The sequence below is a fragment of the Pseudozyma hubeiensis genome (genome assembly GCF_000403515.1).
Source record: "Pseudozyma hubeiensis SY62 DNA, scaffold: PHS28, whole genome shotgun sequence".
NCBI classification, from domain to species: Eukaryota; Fungi; Basidiomycota; class Ustilaginomycetes; order Ustilaginales; family Ustilaginaceae; genus Pseudozyma; species Pseudozyma hubeiensis.
Window position 1 is genome coordinate 36,958 of NW_012133810.1, and position 18,108 is coordinate 55,065.

The 18,108-nt window shown below is 57.1% G+C and overlaps 6 protein-coding genes across 6 annotated transcripts; 2 read left to right on the forward strand and 4 right to left on the reverse strand.

The window, feature by feature from the left end:
• Nucleotides 1-2,742: 2,742 nt before the first annotated feature.
• Nucleotides 2,743-4,857, forward strand: PHSY_002750 (potential nuclear thioredoxin peroxidase; the record flags this gene model as incomplete). Its single annotated transcript, XM_012333372.1, has 1 exon — nt 2,743-4,857. The coding sequence occupies one exon, from the start codon at nt 2,743-2,745 to the stop codon at nt 4,855-4,857; it is 2,115 nt and encodes a 704-aa protein (XP_012188762.1).
• A 361-nt stretch (nt 4,858-5,218) lies between these two features.
• On the reverse strand, nt 5,219-6,183 carry PHSY_002751 (cyclin-dependent kinase regulatory subunit; the record flags this gene model as incomplete). Its single annotated transcript, XM_012333373.1, has 4 exons — nt 5,219-5,287; nt 5,682-5,886; nt 5,991-6,035; nt 6,131-6,183. The coding sequence occupies 4 exons, from the start codon at nt 6,181-6,183 to the stop codon at nt 5,219-5,221; spliced, it is 372 nt and encodes a 123-aa protein (XP_012188763.1).
• Nucleotides 6,184-7,133: 950 nt separating this feature from the next.
• PHSY_002752 (ER to Golgi transport-related protein) lies at nt 7,134-9,926 on the reverse strand (the record flags this gene model as incomplete). The annotated part of the gene is made up of 1 exon (XM_012333374.1): nt 7,134-9,926. One exon carries the CDS (start codon nt 9,924-9,926, stop codon nt 7,134-7,136), a length of 2,793 nt encoding a protein of 930 aa, XP_012188764.1.
• Nucleotides 9,927-10,803: 877 nt separating this feature from the next.
• On the forward strand, nt 10,804-12,732 carry PHSY_002753 (RNA recognition motif containing protein; the record flags this gene model as incomplete). Its single annotated transcript, XM_012333375.1, has 1 exon — nt 10,804-12,732. The coding sequence occupies one exon, from the start codon at nt 10,804-10,806 to the stop codon at nt 12,730-12,732; it is 1,929 nt and encodes a 642-aa protein (XP_012188765.1).
• Nucleotides 12,733-13,436: 704 nt separating this feature from the next.
• Nucleotides 13,437-14,177, reverse strand: PHSY_002754 (integral membrane protein; the record flags this gene model as incomplete). The annotated part of the gene is made up of 2 exons (XM_012333376.1): nt 13,437-14,058; nt 14,131-14,177. 2 exons carry the CDS (start codon nt 14,175-14,177, stop codon nt 13,437-13,439), a joined length of 669 nt encoding a protein of 222 aa, XP_012188766.1.
• Nucleotides 14,178-14,415: 238 nt separating this feature from the next.
• On the reverse strand, nt 14,416-17,952 carry PHSY_002755 (hypothetical protein; the record flags this gene model as incomplete). The annotated part of the gene is made up of 1 exon (XM_012333377.1): nt 14,416-17,952. One exon carries the CDS (start codon nt 17,950-17,952, stop codon nt 14,416-14,418), a length of 3,537 nt encoding a protein of 1,178 aa, XP_012188767.1.
• Nucleotides 17,953-18,108: the final 156 nt, after the last annotated feature.

Here is an 18,108-nt window from a genome sequence, read left to right on the forward strand (position 1 = left end):
CTCCGCTCAACATGCGACAGAAAGATAGAAGTGAACAAGGAGTTGGTGATGCAATCGCTTGCGCCCGTCCCTTTGGACTGGGCCGCTTGCATCTCCCACCCTTCTTGACCACAAGGCTGTGCTACGCTTCTCATACGAAAGGAATCGATCGAGAGTAGCTGTCTTTACGCTTCCCAACACGTCATGGCCCTATGTTTCGGATCCCCAAATCGCCTCGTCCTCCCATTTGCACTTCAGTCCCTCTCGTCCCTACCAGCATAGTCCCGCATCTTCGTTTTGTCGTCCCCTAGAATCTTCTCGTTTTCCAATGCTGTATACTACTACTACACTAGGTCCTCCTGGCCATAGACACTCTTGTGCACGGCTTAGGTTTCACCTTCAAAATGAAAGAATACTTTCAAACATACTACGACCTCTCTGTTTGTCGCTTGCGTTGCGTCATGATTCACCTCGGCTGCTGACATTCAGGTGAGTCTGGCTGGAAGAAAGACGACGGATAGGCGCCGAGGTTATGTTGAAATCGTATGTGTCAGTATCGGTTCGAGCTTAAAATTCCGTGTGAAAGGGAGGGCTTGTGAGCCGAACAAGCGATACACTTCCAACAGTGCCGACTCTTGCCATTTGCTTCATTTCAGAAGCTGCCCAGACCTTTCGGATGATCCGAGCGCTTCACGTTCGGAGGTATCCATCGTTGAACAGGGACGCGAAGATTGAAGGCTTCGTAGAACAGCTACTGGTATCTTTTCTGCGAACCGCTTCAAGGTCGTAGTTCGGCATTTGTTGCGTCAGCCCGGGGACAATTCGCACCTCAACTCAGCGGATGACACTTGGCTACCGTGGGAATGATACAGTCTCACACTTGGGATTTGCAGTGTCATTCTGGTCGATGAGAAAGCTCATATACATCTTTGAGTGTCTGCGCAACCACATGATCTGTAGGATTTTGAAAGAATCTTCCTTCGGGCCTACGGCTCAGCCGATGCCATGCGTGAAAATACACTGCCGAGGTTGAAAGCGAAGAGCGATCTGCATGGCGCATCGGGTGACCAAACATAGGATCGGCAGGCTGCATTGCTTTTCATCACCGATGCTACAATCAATGGTCAGACGACTACTCAGCAGCAAACGCCCGAACAAAAAAACAATCAATAAATGAGACGCCGAAAAGCCGAAAAAAAACTATAATGTAGACTCTCGCAGTACGCCGGGGTGGCTGCCGACGTCACTCGCCATGTCTCTGAATCAAGCTGCCCACGCTGATGCACAGTGTTCGCCCTCCACCAGACCGGGCAAAAAAAATTGATTCACCCCCAGAGAAACCGCCTCGTGTTTGGTGACGACGAATCATGCACCCCCTGGCGTTCTTTGTTTGCTTCGGGACCTCGAAACAATGGCTGCACACGAAGATGAGTTCTTCGTTCTGGTCGACGGTGCCACCCGGCCAACAATGGCGGGTCTCGCGGCTGAGTCTTGCAAAGCATGGCACATGGGTTGCCTACCTTTGACGGCTCGTCTCGGTAGACTTTAGAAAGTTGTAGGCCCGAGGTGGTCGGGAACGCAAAGCCGATCTGAACGCAAGCGTGGGACGTCTGCCTAGAGCCCTTCCCCTCGTTGTGAAGAAATTTCTGACTAGTTTTTCCTCCGGAGGCCTTAGCTCAACAAGACGCTACTACTGTGCCACGTTTCTCAGTATCGTGTCTCGTTTTACCCCTCAAGATGAAGACCGACTGCCGTTGCTCGTGCTTCAGCGTGGACACGATGCAAGAAAGTCAGATTCAAGACAGGCGGACTTTGGAACAGAGCTACGAACTTGACTGTTTTTCATCAAACGAGACTCGGCAAGAAAGATGACCCGGCAGCAGAAGATGCAGCGGCGACGGTCGAGGGCAATGAGTGTTTCCCCACTCCTTCCCGTGCCGCTCTGGAACCAGGAAAACCTCAGATTTTTCCAAACAACTAAATTCCGACGGCCTTAGCGTGTCTCGCCCTCTGCCGCTGTGCCCCTCTCTTTCCTCGGCAGTCATGAGCGAATTTCTGGGGCCAAAGGCAGAAGCCGTCACGACCACTGTACCTGCACTTGCCCTGCTCGGCTGGTGACTGTGCCACTCCGACTGTCCTGAACCGCCTGTCTGGTTCATCTCGTGTGCCATGACCATACAATCCGCTCGTCCACTTTGATCCTTCATCGCCACCATCCATCACACACCCTCTTTTGCTCTGTCTCCGGATTCATAGATACCCACTCTGCTGTGGAGAACGCCAAGCCTATAGACGTGCACTCATCGCCATCTCGGAATAGCATTCAACGCCGTACCGCTTCCTCGTTTCCGACTCGACGCATCCGTTTCGTGTCTCTAATCTTTCCCCGACGTGCAATCTCAGCGTCGCTACATCGCAACATCACAAGTCTCGTTTCGAACCGAAGATAAGCTTGCGAAGCGTTCGCTTTACGCTCGCAGAGTTCGGACGGGCCGAAAACGTCTTTCAGCTCGGTGGCCGCGTCTCGCTCAGCCGAAGCTAGGCAACAGCTGTCCCCTTTCCTTACGCGTCTTGCCAGACGCTCGTGCTCTAATGCTCTTTTGATCGTAACATCCTGTCCTCGAGTTCTGTCTGCATTGACGCTCGGGGTGCATTCTCACGTCTGGCCGGCACATTCGAGAGCGTCACTACGCCCATCCATCTATACATCACACTCCAGAACTGCGCATACAAGTCGCATCGGCACTTGCCTTCTCCTCGACGATGCCTCATCTTCCGCGCGTACCGGCTTTTCCTATCGCTGGAGAGAGGAGCATTCTCACAGCAGCCGGTGCAGCACTCAAAATCCCAGCAAAGGAGAAAGCTTCGCCTCTCATTGGTCAACTCGCTCCCGAAATCTCTGCCCAAGATCATCTCGGTCGACCCGTCTCCCTTCACGCCACCATCGAATTGGGCCGTCCGATCGTCCTCTACTTTTTCCCTCTCGCAGGCTCACCACATTGCACCAAGGAAAGCTGCTCTTTTCGTGATGCAGTCGGCACTTCACCCATCTTTAACGATCTCAATGCAGTCGTCATCGGCATTTCGCAAGATCCACCTGCAAGATCGAGGAAGTTCGTAGACGAACACCATCTTGGGTTCCGAATTCTGCACGACTCGAACCGCTCGATCATGGACGCCTGGGGTGTGGGAAGAGGGCTCTTGGGGTTGATCGATGGTAGGTGTACATTCATCATTGATCAGGATGGCATCGTAAGGGCAATGCTGGATGGAGTTTGGGACTACAAGGGACATCGCGATTTTGCGGAAAAGTGGCTGTGCAGGATCGAGCACGAGCTGGCGGGTAGACAACGCTTCTACATCGAACACGATGCAGACGAGTCCGTTGCGTGCGATGAGATTTCGAGGAACGTCAAGATCGTTTACGGAGATGCTGTCGCGGCACGTGGGATCGCAACTGCTCCTCGTCATGGTGCTGCACCATCAGCTGCCAAGACCAAGACTTCGGCAACCTCGCTCAAGCCTCCTCCATCTTCTGAACCCAAGACTGCCCCGGTGTCACTGGCAGCGGAAGCCGCTCAGTCGGTGCCACGGCACAAGTCTCGACGCAACCTCAGAAACTGGTTGAGGCCCTCGGATTCTGTCACCGGAGTCTATGACGAACCTCTGCACGTGGACTACAAGCTCACCAACCGCAGCTTGGACGACGTCGTTCGACAGCGTCAAGCAAGATTGGTCGATGCAGGGATGGCTGTCTCATCTGTCGACAAGACCACTGCTCGCATGCGTTCGTTGAGACTGGACGAGGACAAAGCGGCTGCGCCGGTGCTTGTACGCGACTTCGCTGTGGACCCTCATTCGAGACAGGGGTCGGGATCTGGTTCGGGCTACGCGACACCATCAACCATTTCAGCTGGGTCCGTGTCGACGGGCGAGACGAGTCACACTTCGCCGGGACCCGAGTCGCATGCGATCAGACTCGCTGCCGCCATCAAGAACGGCATTGTTGCTGAAAATGCCAATCTGGAGCGAGCGGGATCTTCCCGGCGTCGCACGCTGGCGAGCAACGATTCCAACATTGTCAACGGTGGCGTCACCGCCAGTCCTGCGTTGACCAAAGCCAGATCCAGCTCGTTGATCAACAACAAGCGATCCTCGTCAGCGGGTCATTCCTCTAGCGTGGAGGTGCCTGTGGGAGAATCTTCTGTGACGGATGCGTTCAAAGCTCGAAGCACTGACGGACACGGTCTGTCAGCCGACACGGTGTACGCCAACGGCAACATTGCAAGGATGCCTCTCTTACCTTCGGTGAATGGCGATCACAGCACGGACAGCATGTCCACTGTAGGACAGCACGACCACCATCGGCGTAGTCGGATCGAAGCGTCGCACGATTCGTCGTCTGCAGGAGGTAGTTCGTTGCCTGTTCCACCGAGACGCGGCGCGAGAAGTGGAGCCGTAGCGGCTGCCGCCGCTGCGAGGTTGCAGATGTACGCCTCGCCGATAACGAGGTCAGAGGTGGAGGAAGACGACGACGGGTACGAAACTGATCGTGCTGTGTCGAGGTCTGCATCGAGATCGGCGATATCGAGCTCGCCTCGAATACTGCCTCCGCAGCCGACAGCACCTACACATGCCCCACCTCCAATCCCGGACGTCTCGCCCTCGCCTTCCTTCGGAACCTGGTCTTCCCTGCAACCGGCACACTTTGACGACGACGAAGGCGATGCCTTGCCGGAGCAGCACAGACGTCTGTCCAACACGCCCAGTTTTGCGGCTTCGACGCGCAGCGAGTCGTCGACCGCGGGGAGGTACAGTCCCAGTTTGGCGGATAGCACGCATACATTTGGCTGGGAGGGTCAAGATGATTCATTGTAGGCTAAGTAAGGCGAATCTTTAATCTTTGTTACCAGAGTACATGTGAGAGAGGTTGTGATCTGGATTGAGAGATGTGCGTGTGAGTGTCAAGCGAGTGACCACTCTTGAGACAGAGAGCCGTTCGTTGTTACTGGTTCGCGTTTCTGTGTTTATCGTCCCAACTCGACAGAGATGTGTCCTTCTTCGTGGATCTATCTCATCTCGAACTCACACTAACTTTCCCCCTCTCTCTCTCTCTCAACCACATCTCTCACACACTCGCACCAGCATCGTTTCAAGCAACTTTTCAGATGATGGCAAAGTGCCACCGTAGTACAACAACCTGCGCGCCATTTCATGCCTCCCGCATTGCTGAGGAGTTTCACTTTTTGCCGTTAGCCGCTGCTGCTGCTGTTGACGCTGCTTGCTGTTGTTGTGCTTGTGCTTGGTACTGTTGGAGAGGTTGGGAAGTGAAGAAGAGGTGTTAGTACGAGCGTTGGTGCGTGAAAAGGGGCAAGGGTTGGAGCGTTGTTGGTGTTGTCGGTTTGCAGGGCGAGATCTAGCCTCCGGTGCAGCTGTGTGCTGAAACCACCTCTAAACATGAAGGCAATGCGGCGAGCTACACCCATCGCACTTGCACCTCTGTACTGCCGTTTCGCGGTGACCAATCTGTGACCACTCTGCTCCTGGTGAAACCACCTGGTGTTCCTTATGCCAGTGCCTTCGCATCCATCGATATCACCGCTTCGCGCATCTGGCTCCCCGCTCGCACCGCTCCCCCAACCGCTTCCACGCAATCCGCTACTCCCTAAACCTCTGCTTCTCCCCGCGCAAATCAAACTCACCTTTTCCAGGAAATCCTTCTCCCTGCGGAAGAGCAAGATGTGCGGCTCGGGCGCGTGCACCTCGTAGTGCTCCCAACCCATGCTCTGGGTGATGCCGATCTCGCGCCACTCCTTGACCGAGAGGATGCGCAGCACGCCCGGTTCGGACGGGTCGAAGTAGCTCTCGGGAAGCAGCTTGAGCATCGGTTTGGGTAGGATCACGTGTCTGTGATGGAGAAAAGGATAGGAATGGGGAGGTGGAAGAGATAGAGGTGAGTTTGGGAAAGTTGAGGATGAGGCGTGAACGGTGAGTGGAGAAAGACAACGTACCTGTACTCCCACTCGTCGTCGTTGTACTTGTCGCTGTAGTGGATTCTGATCGCGTCGTTGATCGGAACATGAGGCCATACCATAGCATTCGTCAGTATACGCCTTTGATCCAACACCGAGGTGCTCGATCCCAAACTTACCGCTCGACATAGTCGTCGTAAGAAGGCTCCTTGGGTGCGTCCTCCTTCGACATTGTGATCTGTGTGTATGTGTGTGTGTGACGTAGGGGTCCGTGCTCGCAATACGATGTCAAGTCCCTCTTCCTTTCGTCGCGTTGATGGAAGATTGGCGGCGATCTCTGACCTCAACGTTTCGTGATGATGGTTTGAAGCGAGGAGGATGCGGGAAGAGCTTGCGCCTCGTGTATACGTGCGTGTGTGGGAGAGTGTATGGCTTTCGATCCTATGTATCACCCGCGATCGTGACTCTGCCGTACTTCGTCCTATCGATGTCGGTGTAGTGGGGGGGGAAAGCAGTCGATGGTGTTGAGGGACGTATAAGTAGCTCTGAGAGATGTGCGGGAGCGACCAAAGACAGAACAAAGAGACTGTGCGCAGGAAAAAGTCCAAAAAATCCGGCGCGCTTTCCTCTCTCTCTTTCCCTTCAGCGCTCAGCTTGCAGAGGGCGCTGCGCCGTGTGTCTGTCTTCCCGCATCTCGTCACCCGAGCCCCCCCATCCCTGCGCAAGAGACCAACACCTGATCAGCCAATTGACACATTTCTCTCTCACACTTCCGCAAATGCTTCAATTTCTTTGTTCTCTCCATCAGAACAGACCTCATTCAACCTTATCTCAGCCCATGCGTACAGCATTGCTCCTTCCTTCCTTTTCCTGTCCAAAGTTGCTCTGCGTTAGATCGTCTCAGCTGGTGTGTTGGTCTCGAGCGAGACCACTAGTCGCAATTCAAGGATTAAGGCGCGTCCTAAAAAATACGCGCGTGTTTGCCACTCACTCTCGGTCTCCGCAGCCTCTCTGCGCATTCGCTCACGCGACTCGGCTGCTCCTTCCACCTCCGAAATCGTCTCTCCCCTCCAATTTGTCTTCTCTCCTATTCACAGACCCTCATGTCAACGATATCAAACGCAACAACTCTGGTATTTAACATGACTGTGCAACTGCTTTTCACAGCCCTCTGTGTGTCTCTCACGATCCGCCGTTCACCTTATCCCTCAACTGCCCGATGAACTGCATGTAGCTCGGCGTCTGTTCGAACCTGTCCTCGATCAACAGGCTCAACGCCCACAGGCGCAGACTCGGCTCTCCGTCCTCCTTGACAATGTACAGATGCGGTCGGTAGGGTCCACGTCGACTCTCCCTGATCCTCTGCACAATCGCATTGACCCGCTGGTTCATGCTGTTCTCCAACTTGGGCAGCGTCGTCTTGCCTCCCCTCAGCGTGCCATAGTTGGCCACGTCAAACACGTCCAGGCACAGCTGAGGTACAGCTTCGCGTCCCACCCACAGGAAAATGTTCTGTCCATCCTCGATCAGGTACAACCCATGACGCTCGAATCGCTCCGAGGTCAGGTTGAGTTTGGCCGGCATCACGAAGCCTTTTTCGGCGACCGTGGTGCCCGCCTCGGCGTCCATGTTGTGCAGGCAGTAGAAGCTCGGGTGCAGGTACGGAATCAGCTGCTGCGCCGGAAGCGTCGTCAGCAGCGCCTGAGCATACGCGCGCAGATCCGATGGGATCGAAGACGATTGTCGGATACCCACGTGCTTGAGCAGCGCAAGCACCAGCAGCGGCAGCTGCGCCATGTTCTGCGCGATCGCCAGCTGCGGGCTCGCACCAGACCCTGCCGAGGTCATGGTCGACTTGTACGTCGAGAACACGTCGACCAGCTTGTTGAACAGCGCATCGCGCGCATCTTCCAGTCGAGAGTGGATCGAACGCTCCACCGCCTTGTCGGCCAACAGCGTTGCGATGGCAATCTGGTCCGCATTCGCATACACCTCGGACATGGAGCTCGTCGTAGGCAGAGCCAAGTTGACCACGCGGATACGACGCTCGCCCGAGCTCGTGCTGTGCAGCACCACCGACTGGAACACGACGAACGGTGCGTTGATCGTCTCTTCGATCTCGCACTCGATCGCGTAGCTCTGGTCGAGCGGCACCGAAGGCAGCGCAAGCAAGTCGGTGGATCGAACGAAGAAGTTACCGTGGAACGCAGTGGCGCGGATACCTTTGGTAGCACGCAGACGCAGCACAGCCTCGTAGCTGATTGGGCTGGCGAGCACCTCCGAGAACTCGTGTGAGAACTTGACAGCGTCTTCGGAGCGACCGGCATGGAAGGCTGGGTAGAAGAACGTCTGACCACCCGTGTAGCGAGGCAGGCACGAGAGCGTGGCCACGTCGGTGTACGAGGGCGCGAACAGGAACATGTCGACCGATACTTGGGATCGCGAGCAGTCGATGGGGAACGTCTTGTAGAACGACGAAGCAGCGCCGAGCAAGGTGCTCTCCTTGGCGGTACCGAGCAGCTTGGGGTCCTCACGGTTCTTGAGAGCGCCCGGACCGACGCTGGGAAGCGAGGCGGTGAGCACCATGATCTTACCACCGATGGGCGAGATGAGCTTGTAGGCGGCTTGCAGAGCGGCGCCGAGCGCAGATCCGGTGACCAGAGAGTCCTTGTACATGTCACCGAGCCTCTGCAGCAACGCCTCGACACCGGCTCGGCACTCGGTAAGGTTGACCAGAAGGTCGTTGGGCTTGGGCAAGAAGACGTCGTCCAGATCGCTGACCACAAGCATCTCGGGTTCGGTGCTTTCGGGCGTGATGCTGAAAAAGTGGAGGCTGGTGTCTACGCCGATGATGCAGATTTTGGCACGGTTGTCCGAGTTGGGCAGACGGTCGAGGGTTTCGAGGATGGTGCGAGCCGCTGTAGCGACCATGCCGCTGTTGATGGCCTGGTAGCTGACGTCGATAAGGAAAGTGTAGACGGGAGGTTGAGGCGGGCGAACCATGTACTCTCGAGGTGCGATAAATTCGACGACGCTGTGGTTGAGCTCGGGACGCTGCCATCGATCGGCTGGCTGGTTCGTCTCGGAGTTCCAGTCAAAGAGCTGAGGCACCTCGTTGCTGATGTTGCACATGCAACACTTCCATCGATTGCCGTTCTCGATAAAGGTGACGTAAGGGTTGATGTAGGTCCTGCACCTGCGGCAACGAGCGATGACGGTATCGGTGACGACGGGAACGGGCTCGTCACCGTCAGCCTCGCGAACGGAGCGGTAGGGTGAGAGGATGAGACCCAGAGGGATTTTTGACTTCTGGAGGAGCGAAGAGGTGGTAGGGACGGCGTTGAGGGTGCATCGTTGGTAGGATGGGTCTGCGTTGGCTTTCGGGTTGGTGGAAACACATGCGTTGGGTGGCAGACGGATCTCGGGAGGGGGACGTTCGAGGTCGTTGACATTGGGTTGAACGCCGCTGATGTTGACAGTCTGGAGCGTGCTGAACTTTTGCGCCATGCCACCTGCAATGCCGGCGCCGCCCATACCCATGCCTTGGAACTGGTTGGTAAGACCCTGGACGCCGCCAGCTGCGTAGCCGGGGGCGACACCGACACCAGGAGCACCAGGGGTAGGAGCCATACCAGGAGCAGCTGGAGCAGGCTGAGCAGCGGCCCCACCGTAGGGAGAAGGAGCCTGATCGGGGGCGCCTGGAGTAAAGAGCTGAGGCTGAGCGTCGTGTGCACCGGGATAACCGGCGCCGCCGGCCGAGGCTGCCCCAGCGTCGTAACCGCCAGCATAGCTAATGCTGTTAGCGGCGAGGTGGGCGGTAGGATAAGCACGTCTTCGACTGGCGCCGGGGCCGATGGAGGCAGGAGGCGGCGATGTAGCAGAGGGACTGACGGGAGCGCCGGGACCGTGTTGAGGGATGGAGCTCAACGAAGGGCCTCGCATGCCGGGTGGTGGCTGGATCTGAGGCATGGACATGCGTGCCTGACCCTGCGGATGGGTGGGACGCTGTTGCTGTTGCTGCTGAGGGAGAGGAGCGCCGCCTGGACCAGCGTTGGGTGGCTGCCAGCTGGTACGGCCCGTAGCAGTCTCTACGAAGACCTGACGAGCGGCATTCTGATCCCACTGGGCAACCCAACCGGGAGGGAGCTGAGGGGGTGGTTGAGCCATGGTGTACGGATGGGCCAACTAGCACCTGGATTGCTAGGTTGCGAGATGAAGCAACGAAGCGGTGAGGTGTGATGATGGCAGCTTGCGGTTGGAGATGGGATGGAAGCAAGAGCGTTAGAGATAACTCAACGAGAAGAAAGCTCAGCGGCTGGATTGTGCGTGATGTGTGTGTGTGTGATTGTGCTGTCTCTCTGCCTGCTGCGAACACGACACACGAGCCCCACTTTCTCACTTCCCACTTGGCACGGCGACTGCATCCTGACAGCGAGTTTGCAGCCAATTGGCTCGCTGGGCGTGGATGGCCGGTCGAGCCACCTCTCTCTTTAGCCACAATCTGTCTCAATTTCGCTTGTTGTCTGTCTCGAGAAGAAGTGAGCGAGCGCCAAGGCAGCAGCTCGTGTCTCAGCTGAGAATTGATTGAGCAACGCGCCCTTCCACGTCCTAACCTTTTCCTTCCAAAAGCAAAGAATGTGAGATCGGCGTTCGATTCGAGCTCGTCCTCCTTTTTGACGAGTGAGCGCGGCATCACCGAATTCCGCAACTTCTTTTGACATTTCCAGAGCCAGCCTCTTCCAGTCCAGCCTGTTGCTCGCCAACAACTGGACTCCAACCTCTTCTACCATCAACCGTCGCTTTCCACTTCGTTCGGTATTGCAGCCGAATACGCAAGGCGCTGCGACCCATCATGTCGCGTAGAGGGTACGGTTCCAATTGGCAGGGCGCCCACAATCCCAACATGGCGCCTCTACCACAAAGACCGCGCGGCGGCATCGGCAGCTCCAACCATCCCGCCCACAGTCACTCTGCCTCTCCTCGCTCTGGCTACGATAGCCCCAACATGCGCAGCACGCCCTACCACGATACTCGTAGCCCCGCCTACGATCACGCCTCCACCTCGGCAGCATCATCTTCTGGTCCCGAAGTCGCAACCACCCTCTTTGTCGGCAGCATCTCGCCCGGCATCTCCGACTCTTGGCTCACTCAGCTCCTCGAGGCCTGCGGCCACCTTCGCTCGCTCAAGCGTGCATCCAAAGCATTCGGCTTTGCCGAATACGCGGACCCAGATTCGGTGCTGCGTGCGATAGAGGTTCTGCAGGGGCGAGAGCTGCCGTCCATGGGAGCAGAGGCATCGGCTCCACCGAAAAAGCTGCTGGTGAAGGCGGATGAAAAGACAAAGCGCTTCTTGGAAAGATACCAGCAAACTCGTGTCGCTTCCTCCGATGATCAAGCCAGGCAGAGCCGCGCCTTGTCGGCGGTGAAGGACATTGTGCGGCAGATGTCGGATCCCAACGCGCGAATCGAAACGGATCCTTCCAAGCCCGGCTACGTCGTTCCAGATCACCTGAAGGATCTACCGCCCGAGGAACTGCCCGAGGATCAGCGAGCCACCGTGCTCGGCGAGATTGAGCAATTCCGTCAAGCCGCTGCTGCAAGAGACGCAGAGACAAGGAGAAGGGAAGCAGAGTACGAGAGACAGAGAGCCGTCGAACGAGCCAGGCGCGAACACTTGGAAAACACCGCTTCAGCATCAACGTCCCGCAACGGCCGACCAAACGAGGATCCGCAGAGCTACCGCAAACCAGTCGATTTCCACGCTGCCGGTGCTTACGACGCCCACGCAGACGCCGCACGCGAACCCGAAGACCTCGACGAACTGCAAGAGCAGCAACGTCGGGAACGCAAGAAAGCCGCTGCACAAGCTGCTGCCGCCGACGCAGAGAGGGCGTACATGGTCCGCGAACGTCAACGCCTCGCACACTGGGAGAAGGAGCAAGACAGGCAGCAGGCCGAAGCTGAAAAGTGGCAACGAGAGGGAGTCGCCATGCTCAGGAGATATGAGGACTGGGACGACGACACGGCCACCCGCAAGGAGCTCTTCTACACGGATCGACATCGATGGCGCCAATTCCGTGCATCTGCGAGGCGAAGGGAACAGGAGGCGGATGATCAGGACCGTGCGGCTGAAGCTCAGGAAAAGCAACGTGCACAGCAGGAGACCGAAGACTTTTTGGCTTTGCAAGCAGCAGAAATGGCCAAGTTGACGCAACAGCAGCGCGCAGCAGGCGTCTTGGTGCAGGAGAAAGGTGGAGCCCTTGCACCGATCAAGCTCAACTTTGCCGGTATCAGCAAGAACGACTCTTCGGCAGACGGCGCAACCGGTGCCGCATCGACGGCAACGAACGGCACTGGTGCGCATCACGCTGCTGCAGCTGGACCCGGATCAATCGTCAAGCCTGGTACAGCGGTATTGGGTGAAGCAGAGGAAGAAGATTCGCGCAAGAAATCCGGTCGCCTCACGCACATCAAGCTCGAATCCGATCTTTCCGAGCAGGACAAGGCGCGCAAGATGGCAGAGATCGCACAAAGCTTGCCCTCTGCTAGCGGAGAATTGTTCGAGCGATCGCCCGAATGGGATTACGTGGATGAGCAGTTGATCCAGTCCAAGTACAGGCCTTGGGTGGACGCCGAGATCGAGGACAGTCTGGGGGAGAAGGTGGAGGAACTGGTGATGGTGGTCGTCGAGGCGCTGCAGAAGAGGTCGAGTGCGGCGAAGCTGGTGGACCAGGTTGAGCCGGTAAATTCTTTCTCCTTTGCCCTGGTTTTTGGAGGATAGAGTGTTGGTGATGAGTTGCTGACCCTTTCTCTTTCGCGTTTGTCTTTGGGTTGCAAAACAGGTTCTGGCGGAAGAAGCAGAGGCGTTTGTCGACAAGCTTTGGCGTCTCGTACTCGTCGACTCGCTCGCCGCGGCTCAAGGTATCACCTTTTGAACCGGTCATTCCGTGAAAGAACAAGACCTCGAGGCTGTACCGCTTCTGCTCCAGCTAAGTTGCTCTGCTCAAGACATCCACCTTGCAGCGAGGTTACCATGACCAACACCCATCTCATTGCTCCACATCTGTACCAACAAGAATGACAATCTGCAAAACCTGGTGCGTCCCTTGCTTCGCTCAATCATGGTGTATTGAACCACATTTCACTTTTTCCTTTTTGCCTCTGTCCACGCGGAGAGAGAGCTAGAGAAGAAAGCTCTGTATCTGTGAGTCACTGCTGGCCGATAGTTTGTCGCTGAAGCGCGAATGTAAGGACCCATCGTGAAGAGACGTCAGTGCTGGTGAGTAAGAAGTGCTTCTTGGACAGGTAGTGAAGCCCGGGCCGCATGAGGTCATTCGGAGGGAAATCGCAAGTGGCGATTCTTGTGCAACGCGGAATGAATGTATGCTTTCTCTAGTTTGGACTGTGCATTCGATTCATGCGGTGTGTGATATGTGTGAAGAACAAAAGCATCTCTTCTTTCCTTACAGCCGTCTGCTACCCTCCTTAGTGCAACTTATCGACCTTCGCTTCAACCAGCTCGACGGCCTCATTCAGCTTTCCCTTGACCTTGTCCCCTCCACTTCCGGCACCCTTGATACTCAAAAACGTATTCCAAGCGATGCTCACCACATTTACAAACAGCAACCTGCTCTGCACGGGTACCACTGCCATGTTCAATGTCTGCACCGGCACCCACAACCCCCACGCTGTCTTGAGTGTTGGCCACCAGTTATCCTGCACCTTCTTCTTGGCATCCTCCACCGTTCCTCCAGCCATGAGGGTTGTGATGGAGAAGAACATGGCGATGAAGGCGGGCGAGGCGATGCCCTGATCAAGGGCGACTTTGGTAGCGATGTTGAGGGGTTTTGAGGTGAAGCGAACGCGTTCGAGAACTCGACCGAACCATATGGATGCGAGAGGGGAAAAGACACACCCTCCGTACAGAGCGAGACGGACTGTACGCGGGATGTCGTGGTTCGAACGACGTTTCTCTACGAATTGTTGCGCGATCGTATCACCGGTAGCGAAGAGCACCCCTCCGGTCAGACATTGTCGTGGGAAGGTGGAGGATGTGGCTGCTATGAACCGTGTAAACGCCGACATTCTGGAAAGGTCCAAGCTAGGTCTAGGGAGAGGGGGTTATGGTGGTGATGGTGACAAGGTAGCGACGATCGTGTGGTTCGAGCTGATAATCAACCTCGCATCACAGTTGACGCGAAATATCGACGTCACTGTTCGTTTCATTTCACAACTTGGCCGCCCGCCGCACAGCTCAACTCGTTGTGTTGAATGCCGAGCCTTTTTTCTCTACCCCCCCACTTTGAGAAAATTTGCCGACGATTTCGTTTCGTCGCCGTGCAACCCCCCCACCATCCCACACATATCTTTGAAAACATCCACGTCATCAGCGACGAAAGGAATGGTATCATCTATAAGCATGTTTTCACCAAGTGAGTCGAGTCTCGAACAAAGTTCATCCACGCTACTGCTGCTGACCGCGGAACCCCTTATCGCTGCTCCTCTGGGACCTCAACGTCGTCGGCGAAGCGATCTCCGACCTCGTCGAGGTATACATCGGTCTGCCGTACCCAGCTGCCATCATCGCTGCCTGCTGCTGCTGCTGTTGCTGTTGCTGACTCCACCCCATGCCCGGGAATGCTCCATTGGGATAAAACATCGGTTGACCATAAAACCCACCCCCCTGCTGACCCCCCACTGCCGCTGAATACCCCTTTGTCTCGCTCACCGGCGGTGGTGCTGCCATCATCATCGACAACATAGGTTGCTGACCGTTGCTGCTCATCGCTGCTCCGTTCAACGAACCCGAACTCTGGGTCCTCGCATGTCCGACCCCCTTCTCCCTCTCCCCTCCACCCACCGCATCCGTCGAGCGCATCGCCATCGGCTGCATGAACGCCGCCAACGGTGGCCCTCCTCCACTCCCCGTCTGCCCAACACCATTCGCTCCCGCTCCCACTCCACCGATCGCACTAGCCGCCCTCCCATAGTACTGCTGCTGATGCCGCTGCAGCATCAGCTGGTACTGCGCCTGCTGCGCCATCATCGGGTTGGCCATCATGGCCATGTAGTTGCGCATATACTGCTCCTGCATCTCTGCCTGCGTCTGTTGCGTGTTGAACTGCGAAAGGTGGTGCGAGCTCAGCAGCCCTGCGTCCGGAGCAGCGTAGGTGTGGTCGGCAGGGGTCACGCTGGCCGGTCTGTGAACGGGCGAGGTGGGGAGCGGCGGACTGGCAAGAGAGCTGCGTGAAGATGTGGTGATGGCTGGCGAGGCGGCACGTGCTGCCGGCGATAGCGTTGAGGCACGCGGAGCAGAGGCTGAGGATTGTGGTTGAATGAGAGTGCTATCGGCATTGACTGCGTTTCCGACAGAGGACGAGGAGGAAGCTCGGATGCCCGATGGCGAGACTGCAGGTCTCTCAACCTGGGCCGCGGTGCCTCGAGAAGAGGTGGCAGCTGTCGTCGTCACCGGACCGGCTGCGCTATCGCCACCCGCACCAGGCTGAACTGTCAAGGAAGATCTCCTTGGCCCCGCGCTGGGTGCGGCCGCGCTGCTCGCAATCGTCGGCAGCTGAGGCACGCGTCCCTGATCGGTGCTGCGTCGCACCCTGGCAGCTTGCGCAAATGTGCTGGGAAAGCCCTCGCCATTCGACTGCAATGTCGGCGACGTAGGCTCAGCAGAAGCAGAGATGGACCGACGATGCTCCGTCAACGGCGCTGAAGGTTGATGCGTCTGACCTTCGAGCTCTCCGATCACGTCGATCAAGGTGCGTCGTCTACCGGATGCATCTGGACGGCTTGCCAGCACCCGAGCCGAATCAAAACCCTGTCCGCGAGTCGCGTTGACCGGCGAAGGTCCGTCTGCCTCGGGCAATTGCTTGTCTGATGCATGCGTAGACGGCGTCTGCTGGTCAACAGTGGTGCTCGAGCCGCCAAAGAAACCCGACAGGGTTCCGGCAGCAGCGGCTCGGACCGCGGCAAGCTGTTCGGTATATGTGAGGGGTGACCCTGATGGTCGCGCAGCAGGAAAGGTTCCGTTGGTGTGCGCCATACGAGGCAGATCCAGCGACAGCCTTTTCCTTCCCGAATCTTGCGATGACATGGAAGACCGTTTGATATTCGGAATCACTGTCGGCGGAAGCAGCTCGTTGCTTGAACCAGCACGCACGTTGGGCGGACGTTCCGAAACGAAGAGCTTCCCGAGCTTGACTCCAACTCGATCGATGGACGACGTAACCCTCTGAACCGCTTTCTGAACGTCGTCGGTGACCTCGTCGAGCGTCTTGCTCGCGTCGATGGTAACCCACCTGCCTCCGTGCGATTTGACATCCTGCGAAACGCGACTGAAAGCCTCGCGCACCTTTGCCTGAAACTCGAGCTTCTCGTACCTTTCCTCGCCGTAACCGCCTCTTGCCGCCGCTGTTTGTGCATCAAGGTCGAGGAACATGGTGAGGTCCGGCAAAGGCAGACCCACATCCGGATTGCGGCACCAGTCGTACGAAAGGCCTTTGGCGACCGAGTAGGCGATACCCGAGAAAGCGTAACGATCGCAGACGATGCTCTCGCCCGCGTCGAGCGTTCTGTTGATGGAGGCGACGCACTCCCACCGGTTGGCAGAGAAGAGCAGATGGATGGCCTGGTCGTCAAGCTCGCTGGTCTGGGCGAGGTAGGAGTTGATCATCTGACCGATGGCCGTGGTTCTTTCTGGGAATTTGATGGATTTTGCCTGCAGGTGCTCGGCAAGCCTCTCGACCTGCGTACTCTTTCCAGCTCGATCGAGACCCTCGACGACGATGAACACGCCTCGTTTGCGGCGCTGCGTGTCTCCGTTGACGCTCGATGCGGGCAGGATGTCTGCTGTCGTTTTGAGTTGAGCAAGATCTGTGCTCTTGCGTCGATCTGCGTCAGAGGAACCTTTCGTGCTCGGATGCGTCTTGGCGAGCAGGGCTTCCATGGCGGCCAGGTCTTGCGAAGGGGTCCTGGACCTAGGCGGTCTGACAAAGCCGGAGCCAGCCTGGATGGTATCCATGGTGGGAATGTTGCCGCTTTCGCTACGTTGCCTCGACGCTTGACGGAACTTGGCGGCCGAGATGCTGGCTGGCTTTGCGCTGGGCGCCGGGCTGGTGGACTGGGCTCTGATGGCATCCTGCGAGTCGGGATAGCGGGGCTCTGGCAGCTCTTCGCCAGGTGTGAGGTACTCGTCGACCGAGATCATGCTCTGCACTCTGGAATGAGATTGTACGCCAAACTCGTCGGCCGTCGACACATCGCTTGACGAGCGAATGTTGCGAAAGGAGTGCAAGCTGAAGCTTCCGTTGGCACCATCGGTGTTCGGATTTAGCGAAGGCGACTGTGCGCGAGAGTTGGAAGCCGAGCCGAGGTTGAGGTAGGGGTCCGAGGGTTTACGGGTGTTGGCTGAGATGGGGTGGGTGCTGCTAGACTTGCGGGTGGTTGTGGTAGCTGGCGGGTATGGCGAGCGAGCGGCGAGGCCGTTGTGAGCTGGCTGAGGAGCATCAGCGGCAGCAACATAGCGAGACGACTCGGAGCGAGGCGCAGACAAGGATATCCTAGGAGCAGGCTGGACATCGGCACGGTTTGTGGGATCCGAAACTTCCGTGTTGGGAGACGGCTGATGGGACGATGGATGAAAGGAAGAAGTGCTGCGGTTGCCGGGCTTGCGAATCACCTCGAAGGAGGGGGTGGGTTTTTTGGAAGGTTTGAATGCATCGAGCAGGCGCGACGTTCTCCTGGTGGATCTGGACTCGGTGGAAGCATCGTTGTTTTCTGAGCCCATCGAGCTGCGCGACGGACGTTGCGACTGGCTGAACGCTCTGAGACGAGAAAAGGTACCGCTGGATGGGATTGCGTCGGAGCGCGGCGGCGTATCCGGTTCTTGCTTGCGGAGCGACAGCGCCGATGGGAAGTTCTTGAGCCTGGTGAAGTCGACCGAAATCTTCCTCCTCGGACTGTCATCGTCGGCGTCGGCCGTTCCGCTTTGCATCGGCGCGGTAGGAGCTCTGAAGCTCGACATGGCTGCCCTTCTCTTGCTTTACGTGCGTTGTGGTGGATGAAGCCAAGGTGAGAGCCTGCCGGCCGCTCGGATGATCACAGCGTGTTTGACCTTATGTCTGTGGCGCCATCGTGGGAGATGCCCGGG